Here is a 12569-nt window from a genome sequence, read left to right on the forward strand (position 1 = left end):
TTTCTGGAAGAAATAAATGAGTAAATATTGGGAAAGTAATGAAAACAAAAATAAAACTATCAAATAAAACTGATAAGAAGGAATGTTTTCTTTGAATCAAATAATGTATTTTTCTCTAAAATTTCCTTTTAATGCTAGAACAATTAATCAAAGAAAAACAATCAAAAGAGATAAAATACTACACTCTAAGGATACCTCATAAAGCTGGGCTTTCTCAATGTGATAGCTATGTTACTACTAAATTTTCTATTTTAAACTAATTTGAAAATAATTTTAGTTCTCAAAAAATTTACAATTTTAGAAATATTTCAACTATGCAAACTTTAAAATTAACCAATTTTTGAGGAAGTGTTCGAAAATGAGAAAAAAAATTTAAGACTTGGTCACCAAAGGCACTGCGATTTGTTACACTATATTACATATGGTAATATATATGGGAGAATTTATTTCATGCCATTAAAATAGAAAAAGAAAACCTAACAGTGTTCTAGCGATGTCTTTCTTATATGCACAAAAGTCAGAGTCAATATTTACATACATACTTATTTTATATATATATAGAAATTTTATATGTAGCTTTATAAACAGGAAAATCATATCTGAGAATAAAATCAGGAATTTATATATTAGAGCAGAAACAGAATAAGATGGGTTTAACAACGGAGGAGGGAGGGAAGTAGGAAAATAACATTTATAATAACTTCCATGTCAGATATTCAAAGAGGTATAGTAGATACACTGAATCATTCAATTGGTAGTTAAGCAAGAAAACAGACTGAGAAGAAACTTGTCTATGACTAAATCATCTAATAAATAAAACCCATTTTCTTAACAGCAAAGTCAGTGTACTTTCTACTATAGCATTTCACCTCAAATTATTATTTTGCATACTAATAAAACAATCAGTAGGGGCCGGCCCGGTGGCGCACTGCTACAGTGAGCCGCTTGGGAGCGCGGCGGCACTCCCGCCGAGGGTTCGGATCCCACATACAGACCGGCTGCTCACTGGCTGAGCGAGGTGCGGGTGCAACACTGAGGGTTGCGATCCCGTTGCCGGTCCCGGTCCGGTACGGGTGCGACACTGAGGGTTGCGATCCGTTGCCGGTCACGAAAAAAGACAAAAAGGGAAAAAAAAAAAAGTTAAGTAAGTAAATGTAGATCTTAAATGTAGACAAACAAATAATACATCTTGCTTAGAAAACTAAGATCTAGGTGAGTGGTTCTGAATGAGGAATACCCAGCAGAACCCCTACTGGAGGTTTTACACTGCTGCAGTGGATCATTAACCCCTGGGTGAAAACCACTAAGAAACAAAGTAGGCTCTTAAAGATGATAATTGTCTCAAAAATTCATGAGGATATCTAGGAAAATAATTTTGTGTTTCACATTGGTTCTTCCCCTCTATTAAACGTTAATACAGTATATACTTAATCAAAAGGTCTAGAATTTGAGACCCAGCTGTGCCACTAGCTGAATGTAAACTTTCTAAAACTTATTAGTTTCATACATTGTTTAAAAAATGTAAAAACCTCAAATTAAGCCAAAAATATAAATTAAACTATTCCTCAACCTAATGCGAGATTGAGGCTGTATTTGAGCCAAAGCACATTTAAAGGTGTTAACATCTCACAGAAAAGATAGAACACTTACATTGAGTACTAGAAACATATGAATATTGTAATGGGGAAAAAAAAGTCTCTGAATTGGTGTTCAGAATATAACTATTTGCTGCCATCAATTATGCCTTTTATTTTAGCATACTACCTGTGCCTAAAAGACTACTGATGTTATAACACTTGCTCAGTAAATATTTGGTACTTAATATGAACTCAATTCCCTAAATTTATACTTTCTGAACTTTTTAGGGTGTAAGTGTAGTACACCAAAGGTAGCCTAATTAAATGGAAGGAATAAAGAATAGCAGCTTGGAAGTCAGCTGTTAGTTTCCTGACTTGTGTAAGTCTTAGCATCTCTAGATTATTTCCTTAAGAGATGCTTATTTCCTTAATTATTTAAAGAAAAAAATAAACCAGAAATTAAAAGTTTTCAAACCCTTCTCCACAAAGCTTCTTTGTTTATTTAAACGAAGAGTAAATAATAGTTATGGACGTAAGTCAGAAAAAGGGCCCAAAAGCAAAATGAAAAATACAACTATTCAACTGCCAATAGTTTGAAAATGTTACATGTATTATTTCTACTAGAAATGTATCAAAGCAAACAGGCTTATTGGTGATAGTATACGGAAAAAGGTTTTTTAGAAAGTGAAAATTTATTTCAATTTACCTACAGTTAAAAAAAATTTCCTCTACCTTAAAATAAGCTAAATAAAACAAATGTTCAAGAATGCTGCAAAGCAATAGGTAAATACAGACTCTAAATGTTAACCCTTCAATTCCCAAACTCCAACAAAATTTAAGATTTTTGTGATAAAGATCACAAAACTGTGGAAATACAAAAGAAAATTTATTTCCAGAGTTAAAATTGTGCAAATAATCTTTTTCTTCAACTATTACTTTTGAAAACACATTTCTAGCTATATTTTTGAATCAAACAGAAAACATTAGGAACTGATAAAATTCTATTTTTTACTACTAAGCTCAATAAAAAATAAAGGTTTTCTTTTTTAAAACATGAAGAGAAACTTTTAAAAATTTTTTACAGTAAATAAGGACAGTTGTCACCATATAAAAAACACTGAATATATTTCCGTGAAATTTCTTTGAAATACAAACATCTCAATTCCCAGAAATTATTAATGAATATGGCTTCATCCAGAGCAGGCAGGATCCAAATGTATGACAAAAGGATGTATTAAATATTCAAACTGAAAAACTGAAAAGAGGCCACACTTATGTCAGAGCCTTTACAATGGTAAACTGAAAAGAGGGAAGAAAAATAAGATCACCTGACAAATTCTGAAATGTAATACCATATGCTATAATAGGGTGACAAAAAGCATCTAAGTGTAATTGGCCTTGAGGTTTAAATGTAAAATATAAAATGTTAACACTGAAGCTAAAAACTATATTAAGACATTTAAATTTTTAAAAGAATATCACAGAGCACTTTATTTAGAGGGAATTTAAAGAGTTCTCTTTTGATTTATGTGATCATGCACATCTGATGTGTCTGTAGCTTACTATATTTAGATGCAAAATAGGGGAAAATTGTATCTGCTTCCTAAAGTTACTATAAAGATAAAATAAGAACATATATGAGAAAGTGCTTTGAAAATTGTAAAAAAACTAAAAACAATTGCAAAGCACAGTACAAAATAATAACCATCACCACAAAGTAATGATTGCGAATACTTTTAATAAGATTCCTCTGTTTCAAGTTTTCCATTTTACAACTAATAGGTTTAAAAGACCAGGAAGAAATACAGACTAGACAAATAAAGATGAATTAATGGGCTAAAAAATCAGTCCTAAAGCTTAAGAAACAACATTTAGCAAAAAAGAAGAATTTTTTTTAAAGTCTTATTAAACAAAGTCTAGTGCTAGTATAGAAAGTTTACATCATCTCATTTAAAAATTTTTCAAACTAAAATGATTCTGCCTAAGTTAGGTGGTATGGTCATTCCATTATGAAGAGAAAGAATAATAGATAAATGATCTTTTAACATCCATTTTAGTCCTCTGACCAGTATAAAAACTTACCCATTTCAGGCCTCTGATCAGTAAGAACCATAAAGATTTTGCCCATTTATTTTCTCAAGCTTATTTCTCTACTTTGGCTACTAAATTTTTAACCAATTTCTACTGTGTCTACCCACATACACATTGCAAATATAAATCTCTTATGTTAAATAGTTTCTGAAAACTAAATTAAACAACTTTTTAAAATTTACCACTTTTGTCCATGCTGATTTACCTGTTTCTTTAGAGCTCCTGACAGTAAATGAATCAAGGTCTACTGATTTTGGTCTAAGAGGCAACTGTTCAGAATCTAGCTTTGGTTTTGATACTGGCTCAGTTTCAAATTTTGATGAAATGGTAGAAACTTCCCCATTAACCCTGAAACAAGAAAAACAAACATAAGCAAAAATCACTTCTGTGTAAAATATGACTATTTTTTAAAATTGTGTGTTAAAGACATTAAAGATTTTATAGAATACTATTCTCTGTTCTGTAAAACTATTTCATAAACATAAACCTCAACCCTAAGACTGACCACAATAAAATCACAAATGTAAAAAGTTTAATGAGTGTATTCATCTCTTGTGAGTATAAGATTAACATTTAACAAAGAATTATTATACTCTATAGAGAAAACATGGAAAACAAATATTTAAAAAAATTAAACTGCAACAACGAAGGAACTAATTTGAAGGTAAGCAACAGCACTAAGTCAAAAAGCAGAGAATGGGCCTGCATATTTTTTTTTTTTTTTTAAGTTTATTGGCAATATTTAAGAAAAGGTCTGTGGGGTGGTAGGGCTAGAGCTGGAAGTACATGGGCTGCCCCTTTTTGTCCTCCTGCTGCATCTGGGTGATCAGCATCATGACGAGACTCTTATAGTTGCCCTATGACAGTACTTAGCCCCTTTGTCCTGGGTGGCTGGGGCCCACCACGTTCTGGGGTCATCCCTCCAACCAGGAAATCCTCAGAGGGTTACCCACCAGGCCAATTTCATTCTGGACAGCCAGTTCTACAGCCATGAAGGTCACAAACTCCACTACAGGGGTGCCTGCCTTCTTAATGTAAAGCAGCAGGTTGAGACCCTCACCATACTTTTGCAAAAGCCACAGGATGACATCTTTGAAGCAGCCGCCTTTTGACTCATAATCCTTGCACTTTAATTTTAGCTCTAATGTGGGGGTTCTCTTGCCTTCAGTATTTTCTGCCTTTCCTCTCAATCTCTGGTCATGTTCCTGGCATATCTCCTCCTGAATCAGCCTCTGCTCTTCCTCCAGCTGCCGGAACTCACTTCTCCGAGGCATTTGATATCTTGTTCTAGCGTCCTGAGGTTCCGGCTCTCCTCCTCCTCCTCCCTGCCCTGGGCCTGGATCTGCCACTCCTGGGCCTCCAAATCAAGCTTTCCTTTCTTCCTTCTCTAATCATGTTTCTAGCTGTCCTGACCTTGTCATATACAGCCCTGGATGCAGCATCAGCCAGTAGCTCTACGGGCTGAGAAATTTGGCGAAAGAGTTCAGCCACTCTGGGACTATCCAAATATTTGTCTGGGTGGCAGGAGAGGGCCTTGTGCCTATATACCTGCTTTACCTCTTTGATCCCTTCAATTCCTAGCAGCATGTACAGGTCTACCTGTAAGAACTCCTTGGTCACTCCCATGGTTCCAAAACCTGACTGGATTCATAACTGTGTGTGCGGACTGCTAGCTCCCAGCCTGCTGAATAGCACTTAGTCCCCTGGGTATTTGATCCTGTATATTAATAATCAAGGCTCCAATCAAATCATCAGATCCTGCCTGTGACCTTTGTGTATATATCCAGCCCTCGAACTTGTTTTTAATCTCCTTGGACCTTATTTGCAATATTAAAAAAATTCTAATTTTTCAAAAAGAAAATTAAAAAGACAAAAGACAACAAGTATTGGGAAGGATATGGAGAAAAGGGAACCTTTGCACACTGCTGATGGGAATGTAAATTAGTACAGTCATATGGATAACAATGTGGAGGTTCCTCAAAAAATTAAAAATAGAACAGATGATCCAGCAATCCCACTATTGGGTATAATCCAAAGGAACTAAAGTCAGTATGTTGAAGAGATATCTGCACTCCCAAGTTTATTGCAACACTATTCACAATAGCCAAGATATGGCAGTAACCTAAAAATCAACAAATGGTTAAAGAAAATGTGGTACATATACACAGTGGAATACTATTCAGCCAAAAAAAAGAAGAGGAAATCCTGCCGTTTGCAACAACATGGATAAATCTGAAGGACATGTTAAGTGAAATGAGCCAGGCACAGACAGATAAATACCATTTGATCTCACTCATATGTGGAATCTAAAAGAATTGATCTCATAGAAATAGAGTGATGGTTACCAGAGGCTAGGGTGACTAGGGGGATCAAACCATGGACTTTGGGGTGAGGTAAAGAGATGACGATCAAAGAATAAATGGTTACAGTTAGATAGGAGGAATAAGTTTAAGAGATCTATTGTACAGCTGGTGACTACAGTTAATGATGATTATTTCATCATTATGAAAAATGCTAAGAGAGCGAATCTAAGTGTTCTCATCACAAAAATGATAATTATGTGGGGTAATGCATCTGTTGGCTAGATTTAACCATTCCATGATGTATACATATATTTCAAAACATCATATTGTACATGATATATACAATTTTATGTCAATTTAAAAAATAAATTGAAAAAAATGTTTAAATTGCTTTGAGGTTTAGAAAGGCAATAGAGCTATTTAGGTTGAAGGTGAATAAATAAATAAGACAAAATTAGGTAAAACTTACTTGGCTATAGGAGGTGGTGGAGGAACTGGTTTTTCAGGTCGCTTTGGGTACACTGTTCCAGGAGATCTCAATAAATTATTGGCTTTGGTGGGTGGAGTAGGCTTCTTGGGTGGGACTTGTGGAGCAGCTGGTTTAAAAGGTTTCTGGTCTAGTGCTGATTTTTCATCTGATGATTAAAAAATATTTAACAAGGTATTAACGATCAAAACTATTCAGGTTTTTCTATTTCTTAAAGTTAATGTCAGGCTAGAAAAGCATGAGTCAGACAGATATTAACTTTCACTCTCTATATTTGGGTATGTGTACATTGTTTTATTTATTTTAAAGTTATACTTTAATTTAATAAGCCTAAACAGCTAAGAAAACATTTACTTGGGGGGCAGGGGACACTAATACGCTTCTGATTAACAAATAATGCCTGCTTTTCTATGTTCCCAGCATCCTTTGCTTTTATGGTGGTGTTCTATCTCAAATATAACCACATATAATTTTACTCTAAGAAGAAAATTATCTAGACTTAAATACAGACGACTTTCTGAAACTAACTAAAAACAAGTGCCAAATAACTCTAATTAAAAAATACTCATGAGGGCAAAGAAAAAGAAAAATCAAATGTTAAGAGAAACTGAAGCTAGACTGATCAGCCACAGACGAAATATTTATTTATTTTTTTTGCAGCTGGCCAGAACAGGGATCAAACCATGGACTTTGATGTTAACAGTGCCATGATCTAACCAATTAAGCCAACTGGCCAGCCCTGATTCTCACTATTGTAATAGGAATTTTATCAACACCATTTCATTTAGTAATTCATTCAGCAAAATAGATATTTTCATTTTTCAGATAAGAAAATATGCTAAAAAAAATACTGAGAACAATTTTATGCCACGTTAATAAAAAAAAAAATGTCATCACCAAAAAGATATCAAGCACTCTTGGTACTACACATGACATACTTGCCTCCTGGTCTTTCAGATACTATGAGCAAGTATTAAAATTGACACATGTGCACACATATGAGATACTCATGATACGGCTGTCAGGTAAAATGAGTCATAAGGCATATATCTCCAAATAAGAAATTCCTAAGTATAATACTGAATAATCAAAATTTACTTGTCTTTGAAAAGAATGTCTATCATAGAACGACAAATAATTTTATGAGATTTCCTATCAATCAAAAACTGGTGATTTTAAAACTTGAAAAAACATCATAGGCCGTGAATAAACCCCTCCTTAACATACAAGTTTCATGTCACAAAAACGAACACACTATTGGCCTCAAGGTATAACAATGCATCATATAATTATACCAACAGTAAAAGCCAAAACTTCCCTATCCTGACCATAGTGAAATATATCCACCTGTAGTTATGACAGGCAACCAAAAGTGAAAATAGAAAATATTAAGATGCTTTATTTAAAATACCAGGAAAATGTCAAAAGATAGAGTTTAGTTGATTAATTGAATATACTTCCTTTAACAGATATAAAAATAATAGCTTGAAATCAATTCAATTCTATAATATTATTTTAAAACATAAGAACATATTTAATATTCATGGAAATCAAAATGTGACAAAGATTCATTATTCCTAGTATTTCCATCACTAAATCAACTATAATATGTTAATTAATGTATTTGAATACTAGATTTTTATTTATTTTTATTGAGGTAACATTTACATAACATAAAATTAACAATTTTGAAGTGAACAATTCAGCATAGTTTAGTATATCACAATGTTATGCAAACACCACCTCTATCCATTTCTAAAACACTTTCATCACCCCAAAAGAAAATCCTGTTCCCCTTTATCAGTTGCTCCTCACTCCCTCCTCTATCCAACTCCTGGCAACCAGCAACTAGCCTTCTATCTCTGTAAATTTGCCTTTTCTGGGTATTTCATACACATAAAATATGGGACCTTTTGTGTCTGGCTTCTTTCACTTAGCGTAATGTTTTTGAGATTTATCCTTGAAGCATAAGCATTTCGTTCTTTTCTTGTGAATGAATAATAATATTCCATTATGTATATATCACAATCTGTTTATACATCCTTTGAAGGATATTTGGATTGTTTTTACCTTTTGGCTACCATTATGAACATTTGTGTACAAGTATTTGAGTACCTGTTATCAATTCTTCGGGGTATTTATCTAGCAGTGGAATTGCTGGGTCATATGGTAATTCTATATAACTTTTTGAAGAACCACCAAACTATTTTTCATAGTGACTAAAACATTTTAGATTCACACCAGCAATATAAGAAGTCCAATTTCTTCACATCTTTGCCAACACCAGTTATTTTTTATTTTTATTATTATAGCCATCCTATTGAGTGTGAAGTGGCAGTGCACCATGGTTTTGATTTGCATTTCCCTAAAGACTAATGAGGCTGAACATCTCATCATGTGCTTGTTAGCCATTTGTGTATCTCTTTTAGAAAAATGTCTATTTCGGCCATTTTCCCATTTCTAACAGGGTTGTCTTTTTGTTGTTGAATTTTAAGAGTTCTTTATATATTCCAGATACCAGACCCTTATCAGATATATAATTTGCAAATATTCTCTCCCATTCTGTAAGTTGTCTTTCACTTTCTTAATAATGTCCTCTGATGCACGAAAGATTTTAATTTTGATGAAGTCCAATTTATCTATCTTTTCTTTTACTCAGTATGCTTTTGGTGTCATATTCTAAAAAGAACAAACTGTGTTTCTCCATATCCGTAACACTCTGACACTAAATATGTGGTGATTTATTCCCATACCGATCAATTTCCCAGCACCAGATGGCTGTCCTACAATTCAATTCAATTCCGATACAATCTACCTGGAGTTAATGTCAGATACCACAAGTTAAGAGCTCAGTCCCACAAGACTGTCGCCAGTTCAGGAGCCAATCACAAGTCAAGGCCTCTTGCACTTCTGACCAACTGGCTTCTAATTAGAAGTTCCCACACCCTCCCTCCTCAGGCTCGATAATTTGCTAAAAAAGCTCACAGAACTCAGGAAGGCACTCTATTTACTATTACCATTTTATTATAAAGAATGCAACTCAGGAACAGCCAAAAGAAAGACATGAATAGGGCAAGGTATGTGGAACGAGGTATGGAGCTTCCATGCCCTCTCTGGGCATATCATCTTCCCAGGACCTTAATGTGTTGAGCACCAAAAGCTCTCTGAACCCTGGAATTTAGGGTCATTAATGGAAGCTTCATTACATAGACATGATTGAGTGAATCACTGGCCACTGCTGATCAAGCCAATCTCCAGTCTCTCTCCCCTCCCTGGAGGTCAGGGGATGGGACTAAAAGTTCCAACCCTCTAATCACATGGTTGATTCTCCTGGCAACCAGCTCCCCATCATTAGAGGCTTTATAAAAGTCACCTTATTAACATAAACTCAGGTGTAGTTGAAAGGTGCTTGTTATGAATAAGATGACACTCTTCTCACCCTTATTACTCAAGAAATTTCACGGGTTTTAAGGAGCTATGTGCCAGGAACCAGAGACAAAGCTCAAATACATATTTTTATTGTGTAACAATATCACACATATCTAAGAATCTATTGCCAAACCCAAGGCCATGAAGATTCCCTATGTTTTCTTCTAAGAGTTCTAGCTCTTATATTTAGGGGAATAACCCATTTTCAGTTCATTTTCGTATCTGATGTGAAGTAGGGCTACAACTTCATTATTTTGCAAGAGGAAATTTAAATTTAAGAAAAAAGGTTTGGGGAGGAATATAGTGGACTGAATTGTGTTCCCCCCAAAACTCCCTGAAGCTTGAATTGTGTCCCCCAAGTTTTATGTATTAGAAACTTAACCCCCACTGTGACTGTTAAGAGGGTGGGAGATCCTACTATGGTAATTGAAAGGTGGAGCCTTGAAGAGGTGATTGGATTGTAGGACCCCGCAGTAGTGAATGGATTAAAAATGGTGGTCAGGGGTGTGGTTCTGAGGGCTTTAAAAGAGGAGGAAAGTCTGTCTTGCTCTCTCTTTGCTTCCACCATCTTGCAATGTGAGACCCCTGAGTCATTGTGGACACCACCAAATGGACTTTGGAGTTCCCAGCCTCAGAAACTGTGAGCAATAAATTTCGTTTCTCTTTATAAATCACCAAGTCTCAGGTATTCTGTTATAGCAACACAAAACAGACTAATATAGTTAGTTACCTGAACACTCAAAGAATTATGTAAGATATGGATGTTATGATAATTTAAGATATAGAAAAGAAACAACAATTATCTTAATTATATAAAGAAGATTTTTTTACTAAAATGTATGCTAACAAAATATGACAAAATAATTAAAATATATCCTTTTGGGCCGGCCCGGTGGCGCACTGCTATAGTGCGCCGCTTGGGAAGCGCGGCGGCGCTCCCGCCGAGGGCTCGGATCCCACATGCAGACCGGTTCCCGCTCGCTGGCTGAGCGAGGCGCGGGAGCAGTGCCGAGGGTTGCGATCCCATTGCCGGTCCCAGTCCGGTGCGGGGGCGACACTGAGGGTTGCGAACCGTTGCCGGACACGGAAAAAGACAAAAAGGCAAAAAAAAAAATATATATATATATATATATATCCTTTTATTTACTACACAATACAGCAATATGTTATTAACACTGTACATAAGTTAACCCATTTATTAATTCAGATAAGGGTTAGAGTCCTGCAGCATGAACTGGAATGGAAAAGTAAGTAACAAACATTACTGGCACCAAAGCATGAGAAATTACAAGTACATAAATTCTAACTAAAAAAACCCAAATATTCTATTCTTTGTAATCACTTGGAGATGCATTAGAGAAGAAAAAAGAAAAGAAACAGTACTATCCCAAAAGTAGTAAGTCTATTCTTACTTGAATTTTCCTAACATTTAGTAAATTTTATGACAAAAGAAAATTTACCCAAATTCCTCTCATTGAAGTGGTTAAATTTAAGTTTGAGAAGTTATCACATGAACAAGCCTCGTCACCACCACACAGGCCAAGAACTGAACATTATCTACATCTCTAAATTTCCCTTTGTACTTGTCCCCAATTTCTACCTTATCCTATCCCGAGGTGTCTTCTAACACCGTAGATTACTTACACATATTTTTAACCTTACTTTAGTGAAATCACAAGATTCATGTTGCTGTGTGTAGCTCTAGTTTATTCATTTGTTGCTATGTGGTATGCTGGTATATGAATATATTTCAATGATTTATCCATCCTACTGTGAATGGATAACATTTGTGTTATTTCCAATTTAGGGTCAATATAATTAATGCTACTATAAACTGTTTCATTTATTCCTTTGGTATATAGATGGAGCACACATTTCTGCTGGGTAGCTAACTAGGAATGAAACTGCAGAGTAACAGGGTATGGTTCTATTCAACTTTAGTTCTCCAGATTGGATATACTAATTTATGTATAAATTAATTCTGTATCCTCACCAACATTTAATATTGTCAGTCTTTTTAAAAATTGCAGCCATTTTGGTGAGTGTGCGGTTATACTCTTACTTTGGTTTCAAATTCCATTTCCTTGATGAGTAATAATACTAACTTTTTATACTTTGATAAAGCACCTAATTCAAGACTTGTACTTATATAGTCATGCATACAGCTACATTGACGTTTTGGTCAATGACAGAATGCATATAAGACAGTGGTCAGAGCAACAGGTTTTATCATATAGCCTATGTGTGTAGTAGGCTATACCATCTAGGTTTGTGTAAGTACACTCCATCATGTTCACACAACGACAAAATCACTTAATGACACATTTCTCAAAAGGTATCCCCATCAAGTGACTCATGATTGTATATGCAACTAAATTCATTTATACTTACTCTTACATTCATATTTATATGGTTTCTAGTTATGCCGGAAGTATCAAACCCCACCTTTTATTACTTTTAACATATATTAAGCATAGATACTTTAAAGCTCATATCTGGTATCTTCAATACCTGGATCCCCTGAGGGCCAGGTTCCATTGTCTGTTGTTAGTTTCTAATCATGTTCATACCTGCAAGTATGCCTGATTATTTCTGAATGAGTACAAGACATAAGATATTTATATGAAAACATACAGAGATAATTTAAAGCTGTAGATGATGTCTCCTTTTCCACAGAATAAA

General features: G+C 34.7%; 1 protein-coding gene across 1 annotated transcript in view; it reads right to left on the reverse strand.

Annotated features, from left to right (window-relative positions):
• Positions 1-12569, reverse strand: part of CD2AP (CD2-associated protein) — a 126795-nt gene that overhangs the window by 20000 nt on the left and 94226 nt on the right. The window contains exons 12-13 of the mRNA XM_008583687.1: positions 6441-6606; positions 3874-4016 (exon numbers count right to left, since the gene is read on the reverse strand). Coding sequence (XP_008581909.1) covers positions 3874-4016; positions 6441-6606 — 309 coding nt within the window. The remainder of the gene's footprint in view (positions 1-3873; positions 4017-6440; positions 6607-12569) is intronic.

The sequence above is a fragment of the Galeopterus variegatus genome, unplaced genomic scaffold, assembly GCF_000696425.1.
Source record: "Galeopterus variegatus unplaced genomic scaffold, G_variegatus-3.0.2 Scaffold2995, whole genome shotgun sequence".
NCBI lineage: Eukaryota > Metazoa > Chordata > Mammalia > Dermoptera > Cynocephalidae > Galeopterus > Galeopterus variegatus.